We start from the raw sequence: 27,769 nt of genomic DNA on the forward strand, positions 1-27,769 counted from the left end.
CGTCAACTGGGGCTGGGGCTAAAATGTACAATTTTGAGAGTTTTTTGAGATAAAATGAGCTAAATTTTTGTTTCTCTGAATTCGACATCTTGGCTTTAAATCCCCCCAGCACCTGCATTTTAGAGAATTTCTTGAAAACAGTAACATGGAGCACAGCGTTTGGAGCAAGATTGTACTCGCAGAAATATATTTTTTTAATTTTTTGAAAACAAGTTTTGAGTATTTCTCATGGATATTTTCTCAAAACTTTGATATTTTTGAGATGAATTAGAATTTTTGAAAATAGGTAGATATAATTTGTTGCTTGGGTGGGTACTTACTTAAGTATACCTACTCTAAATGTTTCATTTTTAATTTTTTTTTTGAAAACTGCATATTTTAAAATTGTTTAAAATCTCCTCAAGTTCGTTTTTCGATTTCTAATGAATTTTATTCTAAAAAATTGAAAATCGACCATACTTTGCGAAAAATTTGGATTTATTCTGAACAAATTATAATTTATTTCAAATATTAAAAAAAATTATAACCTCAAAAAGCCCCCATCCTCCCAATTTTCAGCTGCTCAAGTTTATTTTTCGATTTTTGGCGAACGTTTGAAGTTTTTTTCACACAAGTACATATTACAGGTAAAGCTGTTTCACTCAGAAAATGGACTAAAAATTACAAATATCCATTTAATTGGCCGAATTCGGCTGTCAGGTCAAGAACAGAATTTTTAATCGTTTTTTCTCATATTTTCTGTGAATTTGAAAAATGGTCATTTCTCCCCACCTCATGAACTTGAGCAACTAAAATTTTGATCGAAAGGTCTGCTTGATATCTAATCAACTAACAATAATACCGTCGTCCGGATCGGAAATTTTCATCAGAAATCGAATTTTTTTCATGCAATAGAAGAAGTCTGGTATGGTATATGGTAACAATTTTATTCAAACTGTAGACGGTATGTATTACGTAGGTAGGTAGTATTTACAAGCAAGCATGGCAAGCAAATGCACACATTGTAACTATGTACCTACTACCTACCTCTACCTACCTACCCATCTACCCACCCAAAAGGCAGTTTTGAAAATCGCGAAACAAATTCGAGTAGGTAGGTATTCAGCTACGTTTTACACGTAGGTAGGTATAGGTATGGTATATTCTTCAAAGGAAACAAACTTGAATCAATATTGAGAACAGTAGGCATCCATTAAACCAAACTTACTAACGTATCATCAAGGTGTGCTCTGTAAGTTCAGTATGAGCCTATACAATGCTTATATATACGGATGAAAACTTCAACGAAATCATAAATTTTCATTTCCTAATCAGAACCATTAGCTAAGCTAAACTTTTTAGTTCCAGTTTCAAGTAGAAAATTTTCGAAACATCCAACATGAAATTAATCTGCTTTTCGTTCCTAATAATTATTGGTAAGTAAGTTTTATGTAATGAATTGCTTCATTAAATTAAGGAATCATTTCCAACTTGATGAACTCAAAAATTTGGACAAAACTACGATGAAAAATAACTCGTCAAAAAGCTCCCAAAAATCAAATTTTTAATAACCGCCAAAGCAGTTCAATCGAATTTACATAGGAATCCGAAAACTGTAAAAGTTTTTCACACAATTTTTTCACCCAATGAAGTTGGTCTCAAGTTCAAGATAACAATAACGAAACATCCCTTAGTATAAGAAATAGAGATGGATCAATTAATTTCATAACTTATGTCTTCATTTTATAGGTTTATATTTCATCACACCAGCGAGAGGTGCAGGTAAGTGATACAAAGCATAAGTCATGGGAGTTCTTTCGGCTTATAGTTTTTAATATTATTTGATGACGCTTTTTTTTTTTTTTTTTTTTTTTTTTAAATAATAGATTTTAATTTTCAACAAGCTAGAAGCGACTTGAAAACGATTATGAAAGTTATTCGTAAATATTTGCCAAAAGATACCCCACAATTCGACTACACAGGTAAGTGAGTCTGAGCAGGAATTACCCATAGACATGTGAAAATGCAGCCGAATAAATCAATTTTTTGTTTAATCGATAACAAATTTTTAGGGGTGGAAAATGCAAAAACTATTCAAGGTGAGGGAGCATTTTTTACTCGATTCTTAATATCGTATTAAGTATGCACTTTTTTTTATACACCTATATAGGTATAACTTTATTGTGGCGATATTTTCTATGCAGGTTTCAGCAATGCTGGAGGCGATTTGTTGAGTGATGCACAAAAAAATAATTTGCTAGAATTACCAAGAGATAGACGTAACAAACTAAAAAGTATGTAGTGCGAATTTACATCTCGTTCGTTAAAACAAGATACACTCAAAATCATAATTGTAGATATCACATTTGCAATAAGCAAAAAAAAGTTTTACAACTGAACGATTTTTATTCAATTGTTTAGACAATGTTGCCACGTATAACGGTGATTTTTATCAATGTAAGTATGCATTTGAGTATATTTTTCTTTTCCTTGAACTCAATTTCATGTATGTAATCTACCTATACCTGAGTACCTATGTACTTAATATCGAATTTAAATTTTCATTTTTCAATGATGCAGTGGTTAGAAATGCAGGAGTCGGTAAGTTACTTGAATCGATGTTTTTTGTTACGTAGGTCTATATGATTATGCACCTCACGAGTAAAAATTTATTCTCTATTACTTTCCATGATACCGCATATTATTTAATAACGAAAAATCACCTGAGCAATGATTCATGTACTTTATTACTTAGGTTTGTGGAGAAGCTTGAACGAAATACAACAGCAAGACTAACCTATGCAATTTGTAGGCCTACGGTGCGCAATACGCATTCAATCATCTGATTTAATTCATTTTTCAGAAAAATGTAAATATTATATGGTACGGTTTTACTTCATCATAATAATTATGTACTATAGTGTTTTTTTGTTTTGAGGGAAATTGCCCAGATTTATGTTTAAGTATTTTCTAAAAATAAAAAGATGTCAAAAGAACACGTGGTGCATGAACTTTCTTTTTAAAATTTTCAGTTACCTAATAGGTAATCAAAATTCAATACATTTGAGATAGAATAAAGTGGAGAAGAAGGAGAATATATTGTATTTCGGATCTCCCAAATACATCGATTTTCGTTTCGAATTCTGTCAAAGCATTTAGCGATTTTCTGAATTTTTCCACAGTGAAATGTTCACCCTTTTTAATAAAAGTGGAAAATCTAAAAATGTCTTGAAGGCTACAAAAAGACTTGAAATCATTCATCAATTCAGGAGATTGAAAATTGTACACCAAAACTTGATTTTCTGTGAAAAGTTCGTCAAATTTTGATATTTTCTATGGGGAAATTAGGGCATTTTAATTTTTTTAAAATTTACCAAAAATTTGAAAAATGGAATTTAACGTCTAAAAGTCTATGTACGTTCGCAAAAAAAAAAAAAAAAAAAGCTGCCCAAATTCAGGAATGAAAAGCTAGCCGAAAGCTTAAAGCTGGGTAGATTTTTGCAGTAAGGCATAAGCTAAAAAGTTTCCAAGCTTCATTTTTTTCAAGCGAAAAGCTTTGCCAAAAGTTTCTTTAAAAAAAAGATAATAATCCTGGTAATGAACGTTCTCGGCCACTATCAATATGAAATTAATGTACCTGATCTAATTTTCAATTTTCTTTTTTCGTACGATTGATGGCGAATCAACTAAAAGTTTAAACTTTAAACCCAAAAGTTCAAAAGCAAGCCGGGTCATTCCATGTCAATTTGACCAACGTTTTTGAGTCATGTCCTTCGATTTCGCTCAAATTTTTTTTACAATATCTACCCATCCACCAAGTAAGAAAACCGCAATCAGTTTGGTCCCAGCCCCCTCAGGGGGTGGGTGGGGGGGGGGTTTCCATTATTTTCACATTGTCTCGAGGTACTCAACTTCAGCAGCGCATTCCTCCAAAACTATGATAGTTTGATCAAAACTGATTTCACAGTTCAAAAGGGTATTAAATTTTGAACTTTTTAAGCATTTTTAAATTTTCGAAATTTGAAAGTTGAACTTTCAATTTGAATGTTCAAATTTTAAAATGACGTTGTAAGTGGGAGCTACCATTTAAAATTCTGAAAAAATTTCCATAGATGCACCTTTTAATGCTTTTTCGAAATATTCAAGCTTCGAGATGGGATCTCTTGATGGAAGGAGAGCACCCCCACCCCAATTTTGGGCAAAACTTTCAAAAAAATCTGGGGCATGTGATATATCGAATTGTATGTTTTTGGTAACGCTGAACACGAATATCACGTTAGATTTTTGATTAGGCCTCATCCACGACCCCAGCACCTCCCCAAATGGGGAAAAATTTCAAAATGTTTTTTTTTTGTGCGACACATCAAATAGTATGTTTTTGGTGACGCTGAACACGAATATGATGTCAGATGTCAGATTTTCGGTTGAACTCCATCCACGGCCTCCCAACAATTTTTTTTTACTTTTAACCAATTGGGGGAGGTTCTTGGAGCCATGGGTGAGGTCAATTTAAAGAACTAAGGCTATATCCGTGTTCAGCGATATAGAAAACATACTACTTCATATGTCACATGATTGAAACCAATTTTTTTAGGTTACCCCAGTGCTGGGGGCCGTGGATGGTTTCAACCTAAAATCTGACGTCATATTCGAGTTTAGCGTCATCAAAAACATACTATTTGATGTGTCGCACAAAAAAAAAACATTTTGAACTTTTTCCCCAATTGGGGAGGTGCTGGGGGCCGTGGATGAGATCTAATCAAAAATCTAACGTCATATTCGTGTTGAGCGTTACCAAAAACATACAATTCGATACATCACATGCCCCAGATTCTTATTGAAAGTTTTGCTCAAAATTGGGGGTGGGGGTGCTCTCCTTCCATCAAGAGATCCCATCTCGAAGCTTGAATATTTCGAAAAAGCATTAAAAGGTGCATCTAAGGAAATTTTTTCAGAATTTTAAATAGTAGCTCCCACTAACAGCGCCATTTTGAAATTTAAACTTTCAAATTGAAAGTTCAACTTTCAAATTTTGAAAATTTCAAAATGCTTAAAAAGTTCAAAATTCAATACCCTTTTGAACTGTGAAATCAGTTTTGATCAAAGTATCATAGTTTTGGAGAAATGCGCTGCTGAAGTTGAGTACCTCGAGACAATGTGAAAGTAATGGAACCCTCCAAACTCGCTCCCTGAGGGGGCTGGGACCAAACTGATTGCGGTTTTCTTACTTACTGGGTGGGTAGATACTGTAAAAAAAATTTGAGCGAAATCGAAAGACATGACTTTCAAAATCGCACTTTTTTGGTCGAATCGACATGGAATGACCCAGCTAAGACCCAGCCATAAAAATTAAGATAGCCGAAAGCTTACATAAGCCAAAAGTTTTCATTTTGAAATTTCAACCTACATTTTTGCATGATCTACTCGTATTTCAAATTTTTGCTCGCAAGGGGGTGGCAATGGCCCCATTTGCCCCCCCTGGCTTCGCCACTGGAAATGATGAATTTCGGTTTAGGGAAATTGATATTAGCTTCAGGACGTTTGATGATGGAAAAAAATATTCCGTTCATTCTACTACGTACCTAACTACCTATCTACCTATATTCGCTTTTGCTAAAAAAAATTTAAAACATGATAAAAATCGAGATTTCCGTTCTTATCAATAAGCACAAATCGCGAGCATACGTACTGAAGTTTATATGAACTGATTTTTTGATATTTTTTTGAAAACCTGGAATTTCCAATAAATCGCCGGAGGCTCCAAAATGATTTGGAACCATCTCTAGTCGATGCAACACGTTGAAATTAAGGTGCTGAGTGAATTCAGTTTATTCAAATTCATTTGGTGGGAAATTTCAAATTTCAAAAATCTGCTGGAGGCTCCAGAACCGCTCAAAACATTTCAATAATGAATTAATGAAACATTTCAAACCATTAAGGCCTCATTTGATACTTAAAATGTTTTATTCGATTGATAAATAATTTCAATGTCGCTGACATACTTATTTAATTCGTATCTAAACTGAAAAAATTAACGGCCTTTACTTGTATGTACATGACGAATCTTGTATCAACTCATCGATCTTAAAAAAATCCAAAATCAAACATATTTTTCCATCTTACCCTCCTACTATGTAACATTTCATTCGAAAAAAAACTTCGTAAATTTATTCAAAGTCGAAACTCTCATTTCCTCCGCAAATCCACGCATTAGACACATTTTACGAAATAAAATTTAAACAACACGACGTTGATGCTCCTAACTCGTACCTTCTTCCAACACCTATCTACTTCATAAGGGTGGAAAATTAAACGCTCAAGATATAAACCGATCCGCAAGAGCGCAAAACGAAGGAGGAGCTTTAAAGCTCAAGACGAAGAGAGCAGGATGCGAAACGTCAGCTACAATTAGAGTTACGGTTACACGGTTACGCGAATTTCAATTATCATTTAAATTTCTATTATCAATTCACAATTCTCACCATGATGGGTACCATAGTGGATGACTATGCCAATGAAGGTTGAATTATATACCAGACCAGCAGAGGACACATGCGAGCGATTGCAAGTAACGTTTAAATGCATTTGTGGTCGTTTAGGTAGGTACTTGGCTAAAACCCTACCTACTTCTAGTACTTGCAGCTACGGTGGTCGAATTGCAATTTAACTTTTGACACGGTATTGTAGGTGTATAGAATCGTCATCCGAAAAGTGGATTAAGTTGTGACAGGAGAATTTCTCTTTCTGCAAGATGTAGGTACTCGTAAATTAGTTCCTATTACGAATAATTTCGCAGATTGTCCCATCAAATTTCTCTGCACACTGCACACGACATTTGATACGAAAATTTAAAAAATAAAGTATAAACCACTCATGTCCTCATGAAAATAAATGTGAGGGCGAATGGGAAAAGGGACCTCCCGACCAAAAGTAAAATTTTACAGGGGGGAGGGTTAAAGTTTTGCGTTATTTCCTCTGTTATTTTGTAAGTTTATGTCTGGCTATTTGAACTTCGAAGGTTCTACATACTACCTAACATTCACGCACGTCCTCCAATGACCTCTACTGGCCAAATTATGCACTACAAAGTTGATAGATTGAGTATATTTAAGTTTCTTAGTATTTCATTTTTAATAAAAGTCTGATTTGCGGCTGATTTTGGCGATGTTTTTCTGTTCTTTCGTGTTATTTACGTAAATATCACACTAAAATTAGTTGTGTATCATTAGAAAATCGAATTCCAAAACACTCTCGGTGGCTACGTGTGTGCAGAGACGGCTCTTCACGCCGAAGGTCGCGGGTTCGAGTCCCGCAGCTGACAAAAATTTTTAAATTTTTTTTTCACGTATTTCTTATAAGTTTTTGTAAAATTTCAATTTTTTACGCATTTTTACGTTTTTTTCAAATTTTTTGCATCATTTTTCAATTTTTGTGAGTAATAAAATTATGCATGCCTCGCTTAAAAGTAAAAAAATTCGATGAAATGATGAAAATTGAGGCCTGTTGAGGGTTCCACTCGATTTTTAAAGAGTCCCTACGAAAATTTAGCGAAGAAAACAGAAATTGATTTTTTGGTCGGGAGGTCCCTTTTCCCATTCGCCCTCACAAATGTTCATTTTTCGTCATTTTCAAAGGCAAAACACCTTAGGGTCATTCCACGTCAATAATTGGACCAAGAAGTTATGGTTGGGGGGGGGTTCGGCGATTTTTTTTGAAATTTTTCCTGTGGAAAGACCTTCCGAAGGGATGACCAATGGCGCAAATCGCAGCCCTCTAGCCCATTTTTAAAGGCAGCCAGGGGTTGTCAAAGTTTTCAGTGAACCTAAAATATCATCCATTTCAGCAGTGGATCACTCGATAACCGCGATAACTACCAAAATGAAACATTTTCCCATAGTTAGGGGTTTTGAAAGGCTTTTTGATGATAACATAAAAATCAGTGTTGCCACTTTTTTCGTACAAAAAATTAGCTCAAAAAGTTTCAAAACGTAGTTTTCATATCGTTCCGACTCTCAAAAATTCTGAAAAAAATATATTATGGACAACTTTTCATGCTGAACAACATATTAAAAAATTAGGATGGTAGCATTTTGCAAAGTTTATTTTAAAAAATTTAAAGTTTGCGAAAAAATGCGATTTTTTGATTTAAAACACGAAAAAAAGTTCTGATAGGTGAAGTTGACCCATTTGACCCATATTCCTACGTATCAGTTGAAAAAGTTTTAAAAAACCCTTTCACTCGATAAAATGAACTCCTCACAAAAAAAATCAAAATTCGAAAAAATTCAATTTTCAATTTCAAACATCAAAAAAAGTTTAAATTTATTCAGTTGTCTTATTTTGACCTCTTTCTGACGTATTTCACGAAAAAGTTGATAAAAATTACACTCACAACAAAAAAATAAAAATGTGTTCATTTTTTGAATCTTTTCGAATTTTGATTTTTTTGTGAGTTCATTTCATCGAGTGAAAGGGTTTTTTAAAATTTTTAACAGATACGTAAAAATTGGGGTCACATCGGTCTACTTCACCTATCAGAACTTTTTTTCATGTTTTAAGTCAAAAAATCGCATTTTTTGCAAACTTTAAATTTTTTAAAATAAGCTTTGCAAAATGTTACCATCCGAATTTCTTAATATGTTGTTCAGCATGAAAAGTTGTCCATAATAATATATTTTTTTCAGAATTTTTGAGAGTCGGAACGATATGAAAACTACGTTTTGAAACTTTTTGAGCTAATTTTTTGTACGAAAAAAAGTGGCAACACTGATTTTTATCTTATCACCAAAAAGCCTTACAAAACCCCTAACTATGGGAAAATGTTTCATTTTGGTAGGTATCGCGGTTATCGAGTAATCCACTGCTGAAATGGATACCCACTTGACAATAGATTCGCCGGTTGAAAAGCCGGTGAAAAAGCCGGCCCAAAAATGACAGTAAATTTGCTGGTAAAAAAACGCCGGCCGTTTAAAGTGGCTGTTTATTTCATTAAAACGCCGAAAAATCTACCAAACTACAAAAAATTTTGAACCCAAGCGGGGATCGAACCCACGACTCCTGCGTGGAAGTCCAGAGCGATCACCATTCAGCTATCACAGCAACGTTAAAATGCTTGTTTTCAAGCGGTATACATGTACCGCACTTCGTACTTTCCTTTAAATTTTGTGAAAATGAGTTGTGAAACATACGTTGCGCATGTGCATTGTAATCAGCGAATCAACACGCGGCTGTTTCTATAAAAGTAGCCGGCGACTTTTTACTAGGGCTAACCGGCGATTCGGCAAATAAAAAAAAACTGCAATTCGCCGGCTGTTTAAGTAGCTGTTTTCTTAAAAGTAGCCGGCGTTTTTTTCACCGGCAAATTCACTGTCGTTTTTGAGCGCATTTTAAGTGGCAGTTATGCAAAAACAACCGGCGTTTCGGCTGACAGCGGCGATTTTATTGTCAAGTGGGTAATATTTTAGATTCACTGAAGACTTTGACACCCCTTGACTGCCTTTAAAAATGAGCTAGAGGGCGGCGATTTGCGCCATTGGTCATCCCTTCAAAAGGTCTTTCCACAGGAAAAATTTCAAAAAATTGCCGAACCCCCCTACCACTTCTTGGTCTAATTGACGTGGAATAACCCCCTTAAAAATAATTTCAAAAAAACACTCATTTTTTGGAATCTGGTCTGGTTTAACTGTTCAAGATGAAGGATGGTCACAAAAAAATATAAATCATTGAGATTGCAAAAAAGTGAAAATTATCGAATAAAAATTTTCATCTTTCAACTAAAATTTCAAGCATAATTTTTCCAATTCTTCGTTCGCAATTTCCTTGACAGCTTTGAAAAGAATCATCGATTGAAAAATCTACAGCTAGAGTCCAATTTTAAAATTTTTATATCATGAGCTGCCTTTCATGTTCATTTTGAGTAATTTTATCAAAGAACATTCTTCACTCCCTCAAATTTCAGAATGTCATTCCACTCAACCTTCTGATTGTCTTTTTCTGAAAATATCTAGGTAAATTTGTAGAATGGCAGACGTTCCATGGAACATCCTGTATCGAATTTAACCCTCGACAAATGCAAAACACTTCACTCAAATGCATGGTCTCATTATTTATTTTCATTCCAAACATTTCAAACATTTCATTCAAAGTGTCGCATTCTCTTCATTTCGAAAAAGATTCTTCGTCGCACAAAAATTTACCTACCTTTCGTCAAATGTCGATTTAATCACAATCATCCTCCTTCTCCCTAACCCATCACATTTCTCTCGAGCATATTTGCATAAATAATACGTACGTACGTCAATACGAGGAAAATACGTGTAAAATGTAATATCTCGAATTAACGTCATTCCTGCAGAGTTCGATTTTTTATTTTTTTTAACGGAAAAAATAAGAAAGAGGGAAATAAATATGCCTATATTTTCATCATCATCGACGTGTGTTATATCGTATGTGAATTCGAATATAAAACAGAGAAGATAAAGACGTCGGTTATAATACTCGAAGCCCCCCAAGATCAAAGTTCAAAGAGCACTTTATCAAATTCCCAAATCCACCTTAACTCGTATTACAGTATGGTATATCTTTCTAGTTGGTATATAGTATACGATATAGATAGAGTGATACTTATCTCTATCATATTGTATAGCATGAACTTGGAGGAGTACCTATACGGTTGGTTGGGTATATAATTTCCAGCATCCAACCACCCCTCACCCTTGACACATCTTGTACCCCAACTCGCATCTAATATATCGCGTTAACGTATCGTAAATTTAGCGCTATATGTACGTACCTCCACGGTGCTACATCTGGCGTGCTCATAATTTCCAAATATGGCCCAAAATATTATCTATATCTACTCGTATACGCACACAACACACTATTTTTACTATAAAAACGAATAACCATGTACTAATACGAGGTACATTCACACTCACACACTCACGAGCACTTGCGCGCGAAAAAAAATTGCGAGAGATATTCGAGATTTAGAGAATAATAACGTGAAAATTACTCGTATTTCGCGCAACAAAGGAAAGGCAGATGAGGCACACACTATGAACCGCGCACACCATACGATTTTCTTTAGTTGGTGCGTTTACGTGGAGACGACATCGTGTATTAATTATTTTCGCCATCTGGCTATTTACCAGAGGAGTAAAATCATATAATACTCGGTTACTTTTCCTACTCGTATACTCACTCGGGTATATATTTTTATTGGTTTGAGTTTGCGCACCGTTGACGAGTTATTTTTATAATATCGCGGCGAAAAATTAAAAAAATGGGAAAAAATTACGCCGCTGTGGTCTTATTGTCTTTGATGTCGAGTTCGTGGTGAGAGAATTTTTACGCGAAAAATTTATAATGGATGGAGAAGGGGTTGGAGGTGGTTTGGAGGAGGAGGGTGGCGAAATATGAGGCGAGATTTGGTTCGATTTTTATGAAGAATGAGGGAGAGGAAGCTGATTTGAAGGGAGAGTGGAAAAGAACTGGTTGTGATAATTTTCAAAGTTGAATTTTACAAGTACATTCTTAAGGTGGTAATGAGTAAAAAGAAATGTAAAAAAGTAGGTACCTAAAAGTAATCAATTTTTGAACTTTTTGACTAACTGTGAACTATATGATAAAATTTTGATGCATCTTCAATTCGAATCAGGTATCGATCAATTTCTATCATTTTTCAGTCTTTGCCTCTTTCTACCAAAAAAAATTATTATCTACCTACTACTTTTCATCTTCCCCTTCTCCTCCACCCCCCCCCCCCAAGGAGGAAAAACGTGAATAACACAAATTCTCTGAATCATCAGAAAATGAAAAATACACTATCACAACCTTTGGTGCTCTTCTAGCCCTCGTCATTCAAAAATTTTTCGAAAAAACGTGTCAAATCATAATTATTTTCAATTCAAGGTTAGGTACTAACTGGAACCTCATGAAGTGTCTTCGAAGTACATACCTGAACAAAAGTGGTCTCAGTGGTAGCCTTTGGCCCAAGTATCGCGCCATTAAAATTCTGGCTGCCAGTTCTGAGTTGAGCTCCTACAGTAAAATTTTGAATTTTTCAAAAATCGCTACCCCGACGCTCAGATTTTTCCCACGGAGTTGTCGTGGGAAAATTCTGACCCACGCGCTCGACCAAGATGCATGTTTTATTTTCTTGTTCAACTAAATTTTTTGTATTATATTTTTCGAAGAATATTCAAATTTATTATTTGGGATGAAAATATGAATAATCCTTGAAAGTTATAATGTGAAAAACTTAGTTGAATGGGAAAATAAAAGAGGTCCCTTGGACAAGCGCGTGAGCCTGAATTTTCCCACGACAACACCGTGGGAAAAACTTGAGCGTCGGAGTAACGATTTTTGAAAATTTTAAAACTCAAAATTTTACTGTGTGAGCTAAACTCAAAACTGGCTGCTAAAATTTTAATGGTGTGGTACTTGAGCCAAGGGCTTCCGCTGACAATGAAACCACTTTTCACCCACATCCCAGGGGGACACTTCCTACGGTTTTCAGCCCCCTTCATTTTTAGCCTGATTTTCTTCAGAACTAAGGAAAAATAAGGCTCATACAGCCTATTATGATTTCGGCATTGGGAGTAGGACCAATCAAAAAATCCGTTTTGGGACCTCAGGAGTCCGAATTCATCAATATTTAGCATAGGTATCTGATATATTTATTCATTTTTTTATTTTTTTTATTTTTTTTTTTGCAGGAACATAAATTGATCTCAGCTGTAAGGATTTCAACAACATTCGCTTAAATTCAGTATTTAGGCTTGGTTTGACGTACAAATTAAAGGGGTTGAGTAGGGATGATCTTAGGTCATTATTCGCAGATTTCCAAATTTTTGGGAGGGGGGAGAGGAGTGAAAAAAAACAAAAAAAAAGCAAATCAAGAGCCAATCGATAGGAAGTCAGAAGTTGTACAACCTATTTAAAAATCAGCCTCCTACAGCAATTTGAAATGGAAAAAATTAGTTTTTTTTTGTGTTTTTTGGACCTTGAAAAATCTTGTGTCACACCCTCTATCCCTCCAACTTGGCCTAGGAGGCCGAAATTTGGCATGTAGGTATATCCCGGGGGGAGGGGGTGACTTGGATGTACCTTTTGTGGTTACACGTCCCAAAAATTGATAAGTTACTCGTACATTATACAGTATTTCAAAGAAAAACCACACATACTTTAGTAATTCTGATCAACAATTCAGACAATTTTGAACAACGAATCCACCCCCCCCCCATTTAAATGAAACCGATCTAGACAAAAAAAAAACATCTCAAAATCCGTGCAATTAAAATTGTAGACCTTGAAGTTCATCATGAGATCATGACGAATTTTGAAAAAATTCAAAACCCCAAAAAGCTTTTTTATTAACGGATTATTTTTTCAACTTTCTCATTAAAAAAAAAAACTTTTTCTTTTTTCAAACCCCCTCCCTTCACTTCTGAAACTTCCAGTTTTAAACCATTCTGTAGCCTCTTCAAAGAGTTTCCACTTTTCTTCAAAAAATGTCAAATTTCTTGAAACCGTTTTTATTTTATACGAATTTAAAAATTTTTACAATTTTTTTTGCACTCAATTTTCTGAAATATTTGTTTTTTATGGGGAAATTCCTCCTGAAACCCCATCCCCCTCTGAATGACCTGCCATGCAGAAGAGGATTGGATTTTAGTGTCTTGAAAAATTGAATGGATGAATGAATAAAAAATAGGTCCATTTTTTACTATCTACCTACCCATGTTTTCATTCAAGTGACCCTCATCACTTTGAATTTTCACCAATTTATACTCTCTCCTTCTAAAAGTTGTTGGATTTTATGAAACACTCCAATGTTTTTTCAACTCTTCAAAATTTAAAAAAAAAATAATCCGATAAAAATGCTTTACTTAATTCGCTCTTGAAAACTCTCTCTTTTTTGAAAAAGCTTTTACTCAGACTCTTCTCAAGTAGGCAATGTTGATCCATCATTAAAAAAATCAAAAACATTGCATAAAAAAATCATTCAAAAATGAGGGGATCAAAGGAAATTTCCTCTTAGAAAAGGAATGTTTCAAGTATAATTTTGACACAAAATCCCTATATTAAAAAAAATGTTCTGTCAGGTACCTACCTACCTACCTACCTACCTACCTACCTACCTACCTACCTATTTGATTTTGAAAATTTCTTTCCGAATTTTTAGGGCTTTGGAGAACCACCTCGGATTTTTTTAAAAAATAAAATCATTTAAAAGATTATTAAAGCATAATTTTTTTTTTTTAATAATCATCTTTCATTCAACTTACGATCTCATTGTTTTGTTTTTCAAAATGAGGGATTTTGTACCTACTCAGTACTCACTGGGGAGAACGTGAAAAACTTTTTCTTACAATTCAAATACAAATTCTACAGAAAAAATGATAATTTTCAATTTAAAGAAATGTCATAACATTTGTGACTTTATCTCCATTTTGGGAGGCTTTTGGTAGGTACTACTTAGGTACCTTTTTTTGGCGAAGTATTAGGGGAGAGGCACAATTATATTTTCTCAAAAAATCCAACAGTTCTCCAAAGAGTAAAAATGGGTCGAAAAACTTCAAAAAAATGCGTTCAGTGGTTCCCAAAATTCGTGAATAATTTACTTGAATGGGCACAGTAAATTTTTGAGAAATTTAAATTTTTGGGCTTTGTTTTTGTTAAGAAAATTGTAAAAAATAACAAGTTTTTTTCCTTGTGGGAGAAGGAATGAAAGTCTGTAAACGTTTGTACGTTCATTTCAACCTAACGTAAGTAAGTAATTATTAATTAACCACTATAACACTTCTGAGAACTTTTTCAAGATTCCTAATACGTACTTTACTTTTTTGATCAATTTTTGGGATAATTTTGTTTTTTTTTATAAACATTTTACGGAATTTTTGAATTTTTTTGACAGTCATTTCATTATAAATAATAATGAATTTTCGATTGATTTTGTTTTGGTTGTTTTTTTTACCATTTTTGAGACATTTTTATCCAGGATATAGTTGAAAAAAGATTTCCACATCTTGTAAGATTTTTAAGTACTTTTTGTTCGGAAATAAAAAATATGGGGGGTTGCTTGTTTCAAGGAGAAAGAGTTGAGCAGAGGGTCACATTTTATTTTTTTTCATTGTGGCTAATTTCTCATTTTTTTTCTAGTTTTAAGTGATTAGGTAGGTACCTTACATATGTTCTTATGCCAATACCTATCCTATAAAAAAAATAAAATCTTACCTTTTGCCCATTCTAAGTGGTTGTAAACTCTGGATAATACCCTTATGCATCTTCAAATCATAAGGCGATAGGTACACCTTGGAAACATTTTTCTGATCACGTTGTCTGTGCAGCTGTTCGTCTTCAAAATTGACCCTTTTCTGACGCTGTTCTCGATGCTCGTAGTAATCAAAATGCACGGGTATCTTGTACCTATATTCCTCATTACTCTTGGTATAGGACTCGGTTCGAGTAGTAGTCATCGATGTGCTCTCTAAAGATACCGAAGAATCGATCGAATTACTCCTGGCTTTCCATCGATCTCGACGACTCCTGCTGAACTGAGCCACCTCTTTATCACAATTCACATCCATAAAATCATCCGTTTGCTGTTGCTGTTTCTGTTTCCTTCGAGGTTCGCAATACTGAAATTGCACCGGTGGAACCCTGGACCTTTGTTCTTGACTAGTTTCCTTATAGGTAGTACGAGTGGTATTCTCGAACGACTCCGAAGACTCGATCGAATCACTTCTACGAGTAGCTTTCCATCTATCTCTACGACTTCTGCAGTACTGAGCCACCTCTTTATCGCATTCGGTGTCCGTGATACCGCTGCTGCCACTTTCCATTTGCCTCCAGAATACTCTGGATGAACTTCGCATATTCTTGTTTTCGTTTCTGATCGCATTGTTCTGAGTATTCCTCCAAAAAGGAGGCGATTCTGACCGGTTTCGAATCGAGTTTACTCTTTGGTTTTGGTTCGTATCCACGTCAGGAACGGTGTAGTGAAGTTGATAGGTAGGTGGGCCACAAGATGAGTATTTCGATGGAACCGAACTACTTCGTTTGTAGTTCTTCCTTTTCTCAGAATTCACCTTACGTCGGGCGATTCTCTCGGCAGATGCGTTCGATAAAATGGTAGTGTGTTTTTCGGATCCGGCTGCGGTTTGTTTTCGATATAGAGAGTTTCTCGAGTCGGTTTGATTGAGGGTGTCATCTTTGGAACGTTTGAAGATAACCAAGTCTAAACTTTTGCTAGGTTTTCTGATGAAATGTAATGCTTCGGTTCCAGTAAATAGAGAAGCATCTATGCCTTCGATTTGCACGATTTCATCTCCGTTTGATAAATACTGCGAACTGAATGAGTTGCTTGATACCTGAAACAGTTCATAATTTTCTTTTTAAATGATATAATGGGAAATCTATCATTTTGGGATACGATGAATGATCAGATTTTTAATCCAATGAGCTCGGCTGAGGTAAGTTCACAAATTGTCTGATGGGGATGTTTTCATGGAGTGTTCCCATGGAATGGTCAAATATCAGTATTCAGTTTTCGAGTCTCATTAAAAAAATAAATAAAATCCTTCCAGAACATGTAAGTATAGGGATTTTGCAACTTTATATGATACTGATAGTGGGAAGTATCTTTACATCGAATCGATTATTTTTCAAACATTTTGAATCGGTTTGCGATTTACGTAGAACAGTAAAAAACTTGAGTCAACATTTTGTAATACCTGTACCTTTACCCAAGTACGTGTAACTATTTGAATATACACTAAGATCAACATAATAGTTTTAAATCAAAATGATTTTGTTTGTCAAGACTGTTTCACGATGTGCCTACATATTGCTTGTGGTTGCTTGCATTTTATCATTATGTTCTGAAAAGTACACCTACCTAGTTCAAGTTGAAGATTCATTCAAAATGTTGAATAAGACATCGGAAATTTTGTTTTTAACACTGTGTGAGTATAAATTGATGTAATGTATGTAGGTACCTACGTACGTAAAGTTACGTCTTCGCCTACCTTTATGGTAGGTACTAATGGTACCTCTACCTATCGTTAATATACACACTGGAATTTTTTTAAAATAGGTTTATATTCCATAATGTTTGTTGAAGGACCAGGGAGCGGTGAGTAATTCCACAATCAAACATCCCTTACTAATTTTACGCATACCTACCTGAATCCCATATTAGTTGGACCTAATCGATTATTCTAATGCTGAATGATTTAATTTGCTTACTTAAACAATATAAATTCTGTGCGGTTTTTTTTTTCATTTATTATTTGCTGATGCAGAAAGTGAAATGGAAGAAGATGATGATGCTGCTAGTGAATATAGTAAGCATTTGGGTTTATTATTTATCCAATAAATTAAGTTCATTACGTATTTAATTTAAAAGCTGAAATTATTTACCTGTTGAAAAATAAAACTATCCTATAAATGAGTTTTCTACCATTTTCAGCGGTCAACAGTGATTCAGAGGAGGGTAAGAAAATGTTAGCCTACGTAAAATTAGCATAGGCCTACTTTTATAAGGGAACCTATTGAACTTGTTCTATAGGTACAGCCCCTAAATCAAAATCCAGGTTCTATGTAGTTCATTTTTGGATCAAGTTTGAAAATCAAAAAAAATTCAAAAAGTTGTTTTAAGGACGATTTTGAAACTTTTTCATAAAAAATAATTTTTTTTTATACAAAGTTGAATCAATGTGAATGAAATTTTTAATTTGTAATCTGTCACAAGAAAACCAATCTAGTGTCCAAAACGTAAATTTTACAGGAAGGGCATTTGAAGTTTTGAGTCTATGTATCAGGCGATCTAAAATTTGTAGGTCCATGAAACTAGCATCACTTTCGGCCCCCATGAGTGCCAACATAACCCGCTAATTTTTTTTCAGAATCATCAGATTCAAGGTTGCCAAGCCCAATAATCAAAATTTCCCAAAATCAATTTTATCGATTTTTTTGAATTTTTTGCCAAAAATGTTGCAAAAACTACCCGAGTATGAATTATTAATGAAGAATAAGTTTATTATTAAATTTATCACGTTTCTTAACAAATTTGTTCAAAATGAAAAGAGTTGATTTTTCCAACTCAAGCCTTACTCAAATTTCAAAATATGGCACAAAAAATCCTCCAAATGTGGGCCGATTGTTGCAAAAATTTGCATTTCGACTTGATAGAGTGAGATCAGGCATGATTGATATAGATGGTTATTGTCATAATTCCTACCTACGTGATTGAGTCAAGAAATATTCCCTAAGGTAGTGAATTTACGCCTCGCCAGGTTAGCTCAAAATATCGGAGAGGTTTCAGTCATGCAGCTCATTCTTCACAGAAATAATCTCTAATTACCAATAAAACTCATATTAATTACACTAAAGTGATAATATGTTTATTGTTAATCAGAAATAATGAAATCAAATACATATTAAAATGGGTATAAAGATCAAAGAGTATAGAATAACTATAGAGTTATTTTATAATAGGTACATGCACAAGCTTATACCATACGACACGCGTTAGTTAATTACAGAGGATGGGTAATTAAGTACCCTAGAAATTGCATGCAATTTCGGAAATAGTGGTGAAGTTACTCACCAAGGCTCACATAATGTCCGCTTCTACTGTCTCTTTCAGGGTGGCTCACTAATACTAGGCCGGTCGACAGCAATGTATTACACGAGGTACCTATTCTTCTAGGATAATCATCGATGGCCAGCATAATCGGATGATTTCCGGTGTGAACGCGATTAATTATGTATACGATAATGTAAATCACGAAAACGAGAAACATATTAACCACTAAAAGTGGGCGAAGATTGAATAAAAGGGATGAACGCCCTATAGAGGACTTCATCTACTCGTATCTACATAAGTACACTTTTTGACCAAGAACCACTCTTCGCGACGAGCTTTGTTCAAGTTCAACTTGATTAAAATACATCTAGTTTGGCTCGCGTCCGTGTTGCTCTATTTATACTATTTTTGGGTGCATCGGATGCGTTCTATGCGTTTGCTGCGCGCGATTACGTTATAGCTACGTAGTAGGAGTAGCACAGTAGTAGGAGTTAACACATTACCGAACTTGCAGTTTAAGGGAGTTATTTTATTCATCATCTCTATGGTGATGATTAATTTAATCATCGCTTAGGCGATGAAGGCATATTTCCTCATATCATATGCCCTTCCGGGGGTTGACCCCTACAGCAGGTCACGGGGGGAAGCACGGATCACGAAAAATAAGAGGAAAAATATGCCGTAACCCCGCTTTCCCCTCCCTTCCAAGACAAGGGAGGCTCCACCACCCTGCCCCTCCGTACTTTGCTGCGTTGATCTGCAGACTATTTTGAGGTGACAGGTTTTCAAGAGATGGGTCGGAGGGTGGGATTTTTGAAGTGGAAAAGTTGTTAATATGCTCCTGACTACTAAAGGTGTCTATAATTTTTTGAAGTCAATAATGAGGGATCGTTTACTCAAATTTATAACCAATCAACAGGATCGAAAGATGGTAATGTGTTTTACAGAAAATTCTAAAATTTTTTGAGTTCCGAAATGGCCCTTCTCTTTTTGTTATGTAGCCAAATGTATCCTAAATGCCTTAATGGGTATGAACTGAAGGTTTTCCTTATAACTGGATAGAATAAATACGCGAAGTATGTGCTCTGCCAACGAGAGTGGTTCTTGGTCATTAAGTAGCATTATGTTAATTTGGCCTATAAATTTATGGAGATTTCCTATTCCTTGCAAATATGACGGCGACGAAAAGCTAGCTTCTTTTATGGAAAGTTTTACAATTGTCATATTGCAGATTTTAAATTTTAATTCCCTAATTTTTGTTCAGATGTGACGACCAAAAGTATAAAGTTGAAAAAGTTCGAAAGCTAAGAAAAGTTGATTAATGTCACTTTGTGTTCTAGTTTGTACATTATGCGGCCCTATCTTTCCGAAAGTGCATACAGTTTCGAAAATTTTGCTTAATTCTACCGTTTTTGCGTAATTCTAAGATTAATTTTAAAGGCATACTATATGTATATGGCATGAAAATAAATGCATAGAAACATGAATCTAACATTGTAGAGAACATAGAATAAATGTAAAAAGTAATATAAAAAATTGCGTAAAGTTTCATGGAGAAAAGAAAAAATTTTGCTTAACTCTAGGATTTTGCTTAATTCTATTGTTTTGCGTAATTCTAAGATATTCGTCTAATTCTACAGGGATAATATATGTGCATGGCATAAAACTATATGTATAAAAGTAGACACATGATGCAGGATTTGAATATGAATGCATATAAAAGACAAATATTGTAAAGAATGCAAAAATATGAACTATTGAATAATGTTGGTTTGTGAAAATTTCTGTTGAAGAAGTAGTGGTATTGTATGATGAGAAGTTGTAGTTGTTTAGTCACCGACAGTATCATTATCAATGAATCTCAGCTTTTTTCGAGTCAAACATCTCTCAAAGTCGTCAATTAGCATAGGATCATTACTCTGGACTGCGTTGTTTTTGAGTCATAATAATTCTGTGGGGAAGCAAACTATTAGTATGTTTTTCAAAAAATACTTACTTGTTGGAGTTTGTCTATAGATGAGAGTCTGAAACGTTAGTAATGTTCTACTTTTATATTTAAATCTAGGGTTAAATATAGTTAATTAATAAGTATATAGAAAATACAATTTTACAACAGCGATCCAATCCCAGAGGTCCAGAGCTCTACTGGTTTTGGCCTGACAAATTGGTCTCTTTCTCAGCCTCCTCCTTCTTTATCTCATCATCTCGTGATGGTGTTCGATGATCATTTAGAGATGACCTGGAATCAGAAGCAAACATACGAGCCGCGCGGTCGCGTGGCACATTAACTGGCGGCATGCTGGTTTTTTCCACCTGCTCTATAGCTTCTTCTACCATACGCACGATGGGATCGGTGCGTCGTCTTACATTTCGAACTAAGCTTTCCTCCTCCTCGCGTTTACGACGTTCTACACGACGTGGTTTACCTTTCTTTCCGAGATTATTTGCATTCTTTTCGGTGGAAATTTGTACACTTTGCACCACTAGATCTGTTCTGCTTGAACAAGAAGAGGTAGAGGGGGTGGAAAGGGTTGTAGTTTGGGATAATTTAGTAGATGAAGTCGTGGTAGGAGGAGGATCTATTTTAACAGGGGTCAAGCAAATTCTGGGAATTCGGAGGTCCAATGGTAGTAGTGGAAGAATATTATTTGGAGGGATTTCAACATCAGGTGTAGGGGGTCTGGGAGATTGGCTTGTAGAGTGTCTGGGAAGTACGTCTGGGATAAGCTCATTTCTGAGGGCTAGAAGTACGTTGGCATATTGGTTGGAGGGGTAGAATGGGCCATATTGGTCGATTCCTGCCCTATCTGTATGAAATTCTTCGAAAATATGTGGAATTCTAGTTATTCTAGCTCCAAGAGTTCTTTCCCAATCGTAATTTAAGGCTCTGTTAATTTCTGAAAATTGTTCCTGGTTGACTTTCTTGTGCGGGATGAGTGGAAGGATTATGAGTTCTTGCACTTTTAGTTTTTTGAATAATAGAATAATAGCTTGGAATATATTGAAGAATTGTCCATATGACGTACCTCTTTGTACGTCAAAATTGCCAATTGACATCATAATTCGTTTTGGGAGTTTTAAGAACGTTTCGAGATATAAGAGTAATTCAGAAGCTAGAAGGTCTCTACGGTACATTTCTATGTCAACCAGGTTTTCATAGGGTTTAGATACACTTAAGTATCTTGCGATACCATCAGCGTGTCCATCCCCCATAATTAGGATATTATAGGCCAAAAATACGATGATATAAGCATCGTCCAAAATTTCGTATCCTGCTGCCGTAAAGCCATGCGGGTACGAATTAATGGGATAGAAAGGTTCTATTTCAGCTGAATCGGAGCCGAACCGGGCTCTATAATTTTTATGAAAAAGGCGCTTGTCAGCAGAAGTGCCCTTTTTTGGCTTTGGGGGGAAAATTTTGGATCGTAGTGTCGTAGGAGCTACGCGATCCGAAGTCGTACTAATGCCGGAACCTGAGGCTCTAGAGCTGTCTGACGAAGTGGAAGGTGTTCCAACTACGTCTACATATTTGAGTTGAGAGATTATGGGCTGGGTTAATGAACCAGCGTGTACAGTTTGTTGTCGAGGAGTGACAATCGTTGGAATTGGGGTCTCTACAGGCTCTGGTCTTTGAATCAGTGCAGAATCACAAGAAGCTTGTGGTTTTGCGAAAGAAGATTGTGCTGAGTTTTGAAATTGTCGCCACAGTGGTGGGGGAGATGTAAACTGCGGTACATCGGAATTTGAAGTCGAAGATTGTGGCATGACGGATGCAGTTTGAGAAGAAGAAGGTTGAGGATTGTTTGAGGAATTTATTCTCGGACGTATATTCGAAAATAGATTGCCTATCTGATGATCTAGGAGCAAGTTGTATCGAGTCATTAAATTGAAGTGTTCTCGTCGATACTCCTCTAGCTGATTTTTTAGTTCAATATTCTCGTTAATCATCACCATCTCGATACGTGTGATGTAATCTCGTTGTGATGCGAGTTGATTTACGAGAGACTGGACTCTAGAGTCAGTGTTGAGTACTTGGAATATTCGTAAGGATTGATCCACAAAGAAAGAATCAGATCCTAAGATCATTTGCTTACATGACGGATGAGGACAGGGGACACATTGTGCACCTTGTTCTGTTCTAGTAGTGGAATTTATATACAAGCGATATAGGCATCCAAAATGAAAAAGGTGCCTACATGCTGTTATGTAGATATCGTCATGAATTGCCCTTGCAAATGGTCCGGGCAGTGCTAAAGATAGCTTGCACTGGTCGCAAATAATCTCGCAATACGACATGATTTCTAGGGAAAAAATCGAACTGTGGTGTTGAAAGAATTGAAGGCGGTTCAGGGAAATATTCGAAGATTCGAATGAATTTTTGGAAAGATGGCCGAAAACTCTATTTGAAAAATTCAAGAATTAATCGAAGGAGGTTCGATACAAAATTATAATCACGCTGAATGATTCGATTGAAACGAAAGATTGTCAACAAGGAGTTGACAATATTGATCGAATAGTTGATCAGGTGAAATTGTGTTCAAAATCTGGATTTTTGAGGAAAAGATTGTAAAAAATAATAAGACTGAATATTTTGGTGCAAAGATACAAATAATCACTCGCGAATTCGATGCAAAAGATCCAACTAACTTACTTAAATATAAGCCAGCTAGATCAAGTTGAGATATAAAGCAAACTCGGATCGAATAGGTAAAGTAAAGTCAAAACTTACCACAGCTAAGTCGAGAGGTGTCGTGTGGATCCCAGCACTACATATAATGAGGTGAGATTCGAGAAAAGGTAGCACCTTTATTTCAGTTTTCTATCTTTTTGGATGATACAGCTAGATGAAAAAAATCGTCCCCACCTCCAAATCCATAAAATTTTGGTGCGTATATGATTGTAAGAACACTTGTGTGTGAGAAGTAGATAAGAAGGCGAGGTAATTATCAAAAAATAAAATAATCGAATATAAGAGAGAAAAATATGAGTGACAAGTATCGCCGTCTGTTGAAGTTTTTATGGCTTTTGACTATTTTATCGAATGGTTTCTCTGGATGTGGTAGCGCTTCGTCTGGACTTCATTCTAAGTTTCTATGAACTGAATTTTCCGAAAAAAGCTGACTATACAAAAAAATCAAGATTGCCAGACGAATAAAATGCATGGAATTTTGCACATCGTTCAGTTTTCAAAGTAGCGAATTCGTAGAGATCGCTATGAATCGTCGAAGTAATGCAGGCTTATCGCTTGCACTGTAGACGATTATTTCATCTATAATGCTGCCGGTGTTGCTCGAATTTTTGTACCTTACTTGATATCTTAACGAGGTACTAACTTATTTGACGTTTTTATGAGCAGCTAGCAATCCTATTTACTCGCGCCGTTGACCAAAATTGTCTTCTGTGCTGCGCTGGGAACCATGCGGTTATCAATTTTTAGAGAAGATCGTTCTGGTTTTATTAGGGGACATGGTACAGTATCCTATAGTGGCATGATATTTACATATTGTGGCGTATACTGAAACAATAAACACACTGTGTAGAATATTACGTAAGGGCATTTACTGTTGTTGGGCAGTAAATGCTGTGTGCGAGAGATTTTTAATTAAGGTTACATATATGTACAGCTTATATTATACCTACGATTACGAGTCGAAGATTTTAATAGGAAAAGGAAAAAAAAAAAAAAATGATTTCTGGGTTGAGTGGAAGTAGGTATATTGTAAGGTGTGTTTGAACAAGGGTGTACTATATGGATAAGTTTAGGAGAAATATCATTCTATAACATACCAGGACCTAGATCTAGGTATGTTTGCGAGTATTTGAATTCGTATTTTATGAAAAGAAGATAGGTATATGGGCTATTGAGAAGATAATTATTTCATGGAATACTCGTGAATCGTATTTAATTTACTTGATAAGCGTATTCTTTTCCCAAGTCATCGGGTAGCAAATCTCGGACCAATCTGTGTACATGTTTATTTGGGTTCGTTTGCGTATTCTTCTCCAGCTGTCGTATGCGGGTGTCTGCGCTCTGTGTTGACGAGATGTAGTAGGGTCAATGTCACACTCGCTTACTGTTTTGGAGTAACGAACTCGGGGTGTGAAGATGCGTTGTTGGTGTTTGTGTACGTAGACGACACAGTTGGGTTCCGGGTTCGTCTACCTGCTACGTCTCCGTGGTGTATTTTACCAAGGGCTAGAACTACGATTAACATAAAAAGGAATCGGTTATTGTGTGCAACTATAATATCAAAATCAAGTGGTTTTTATATTTACGTTGAAAGAGCAGTATAGCTTGAAAGTACGTAAGTACATAGGATAGGGTATTTAGCGTATCTCCAAGCGATGTAAGATTGTATTTTACTTAGGGTCGGAATTACGAGTTAAAAACATCGTTTTTAGGTATGTGTCTTAGAATACTTACCTACTTATAGACAAAGCATCGAGGACAAAAATGAATTAATAATCAAATATAGTTTTGGATTTAAAGGGGAAAAAAAAAAATTCTCGCTTGGAAATACGCGAGGATATATGATAAGGTGTTTTTTTTTTTTTTTTTTTTTTTTTTTTGGTGTACTTCCAAGCAATTTTTGGATCGTAATCTTATAGCTGTACAAGTATACATACCATAATAGGATAGTAGAAAGGGTTATAAGACTCAAAAAAGAAAAAAAATATTTACACTGACTTATCCTTAATGCTTTTGCTTGTTGGGTGTATGTTGTAATTGAGAAATGTCACAGGACATAGATCTTGTGATTTTGCACATTTTTTAGCTGCAATAATTAATTATTGGCGAGATTATTTTTCATCTATTGAATTTTGTTATGGCTGAGGAGTGTTTCAGGACATATGATCTTGGAGTTTTTTATACACTTTTCAGTCTTAATGAGTGGTTGTTGTTGTTGTCGAAAGATGTATCAGGACATATGATAGGGGAATTTTTGTACATCTTTCAATTCGCAATAATCAAGTGGTGAATTTTTGCAAAGCATTAAGTTTTTTATGATCAATAGTTCCCTTCATCGTCTGATTTTTCATCAGGAACCATCTCATAAAAACGAGCGATAGGCTCTTGATCGCTATCAGATACGTAATTTAGGAATTTAGTCTCGAGCTGTTTTTTCCAGTGTGTCGCTGGTTTCGTCTGTAATCTAGGGAGAACTCGTTCAGATCGTGTCCTAGTTGGTAATGAGGTAGGCCTTTGAGCACTTGCCCCTGCCCTAGGAACGTTTGAAGTTTCGCTAGGTTGCGATTCTGGAATTACAGAGTCAGGTGGGGTATCCAATGGGTTTGGAACATTGGAGTTGTCATTATCAGGTGAATTTTGGAGCGTCATAGGAGCATCCAAAAATATTTCATCGTCAGAATCTTGGCTATCCTGACTGTCTTGGCTATCATCGATTGTCGAAATAGTCTCTTGAGACGAAGATTCAATTGCCCTATTCTTACGTGGACGACCTCTTGCTCTTTTTATTACGCTGGGGGGTTCATCCTGTGCCCCTGAAGTAGAGGGTTGGGATTGCAAAAGAATTGAGTCTTGAGACGCATGTGTTGTAGCTTGCGCCTTTTCAGGTCGTTTATTTCGTGCTTCAGCACGTTTTTCACGAGCTGATTTTGCTACTTCTTGTAAGACCACTTGAGACGCTTTTCGAAAGTCTTTCTTACTGATTACAATTTCAGTGTCATCTTCTTGATCTGAATCGAGGTATAGTTCATCATCTTCACTGTCGATTTCAGATTCATTTCGATAGTCAGTAAGAAATTCTTTGATTCTTTGCTCTAATGAGCGAGAGTCAATGCTAGATTTAAGGCAAACTTCGCTTCTCAACTTTTCTAAGTTCTCTTTTGTAATAAAAAGAGTCAATTGGCGAATGTTTGCTACTCTGTTAATTTCATCGTCATCAGTTGGTTCCAAAAGATAGCAGTTATGGCCATTTCTTTGGACAACGATGTATGGTCCAGTTTTCTTTTCATATAATTTGCCGGAAGTTTGTTTGGCGAAAGATGATTGTTTGTGATTGGCCATTAAAACCCAATCTCCTTTCTTAAAGAATGTTGGGTCGGGGTGACTTTTATTGAAGGCGTACTCTTCTTCTATTTTCTTCAGCCTTCTTTTTTCTCGAATAAAAGTCTCAACTAATTGACGGGGGGTCATTTCATTTATCTTTTGGTTGTCTTGCTCGATAGTATAGACAGCCTTTTTAGCTAATGAATCAGCGATGATGTTGGTAAACTCATGTTTTCTTGCAAAAACATGGATGAATTCGACTTTTTCGAACTCTTTACGAAGTTCGAGGATTTCCTTGAATAGATGTTCATGGTGAACTGGTTTATTCCGGGAATTTTTCCAGTTGTTGGTTTGCCATAATGAGCAGGTATTGTTGAGCGCTTTTATTGCGTAATTCGAGTCACTCAATAATTTTACTTTTTGGATATCATTTTCTTTAAGTACTTGCAAAGCGGTACGGATTGCAATTAATTCAGCAAGATTATTCGAAATTGGGTATTGAGTGCTCGTTATACGTTCTGAAATATTTAAAATTGAGTCTGGCGCAAAACAAATACCTATTCCAGCAATTGCATTCGCGTCACCGTTTTTTGAACAGGCTCCATCCGCTGTAACACGGACGTAACCATCTGTGTCAAATATCAAGTCAATATCGGGATTTAACGTTTCCTCGAGACATTTTTCAGTCGAGACAGATGGAATTTCGCGTTTGATCATTTTCTCATGAATTTTGATGAGTTCTTTCCTGAAGTTGAACTTTACACACGTCTGGGGTATTTGTAATCCAATAACATCTGCGATGCCCCAGGCTTCATTGGGTTTAAATCCAAATGAAGTTGGTGTATTGTTCAATTCATCCTCAATTTCAGAGATAATATCTTGCCATCCAAGATGTGAACGGTAAGGATTGTGGTTCTTATTAATTTTTACTCGTAGTTTGTCTCCAATCCAGCGCATCGTCCTTTCCACGGATGAAGATTGTGGATTGTATGTACTGGTGTGAGCCGCTTGAATTTGGTGTTCTTCGAGTAAATTGTACCAGGAACTGGAGATGAATTGTGAGCCATTGTCTGTTATTATTTTCTTGATGTTTACCTTGTGGCTTTCAATATCAAAAATCACCGTAGCCATTTGTTGGCAGACTGATTTTTTCTTGATATTGTATAATGTTCGTAGCCACGTCC

At 35.6% G+C, this 27,769-nt stretch overlaps 2 protein-coding genes across 7 annotated transcripts in view; one reads left to right on the forward strand and one right to left on the reverse strand.

Moving 5' to 3' along the window:
- LOC135846364 (uncharacterized) overlaps positions 1–27,769 on the reverse strand; it is a 130,438-nt gene that overhangs the window by 56,627 nt on the left and 46,042 nt on the right. For 4 of the 6 annotated variants that reach the window (XM_065365411.1, XM_065365409.1, XM_065365407.1 and 1 more), the window contains exon 2: positions 15,220–16,355. The exons of 1 other annotated variant lie outside the window; for it this stretch is intronic. In XM_065365411.1, coding sequence (XP_065221483.1) covers positions 15,220–16,355 — 1,136 coding nt within the window. Of the gene's footprint in view, positions 1–10,771; positions 11,153–15,219; positions 16,356–27,769 lie in introns of those variants that run through there. One more of the 6 variants, XM_065365413.1, reaches the window with a different exon arrangement.
- The window catches only part of LOC135846366 (V(D)J recombination-activating protein 2-like), a 29,820-nt gene continuing 18,860 nt past the window's right edge, over positions 16,810–27,769 (forward strand). The window contains exons 1-4 of the mRNA XM_065365416.1: positions 16,810–16,949; positions 17,081–17,119; positions 17,289–17,330; positions 17,456–17,479. Of these exons, the coding sequence (XP_065221488.1) occupies positions 16,910–16,949; positions 17,081–17,119; positions 17,289–17,330; positions 17,456–17,479 (145 nt within the window). The 5' untranslated portion in view covers positions 16,810–16,909. The remainder of the gene's footprint in view (positions 16,950–17,080; positions 17,120–17,288; positions 17,331–17,455; positions 17,480–27,769) is intronic.

This window comes from Planococcus citri, chromosome 5 (genome assembly GCF_950023065.1).
Source record: "Planococcus citri chromosome 5, ihPlaCitr1.1, whole genome shotgun sequence".
NCBI lineage: Eukaryota > Metazoa > Arthropoda > Insecta > Hemiptera > Pseudococcidae > Planococcus > Planococcus citri.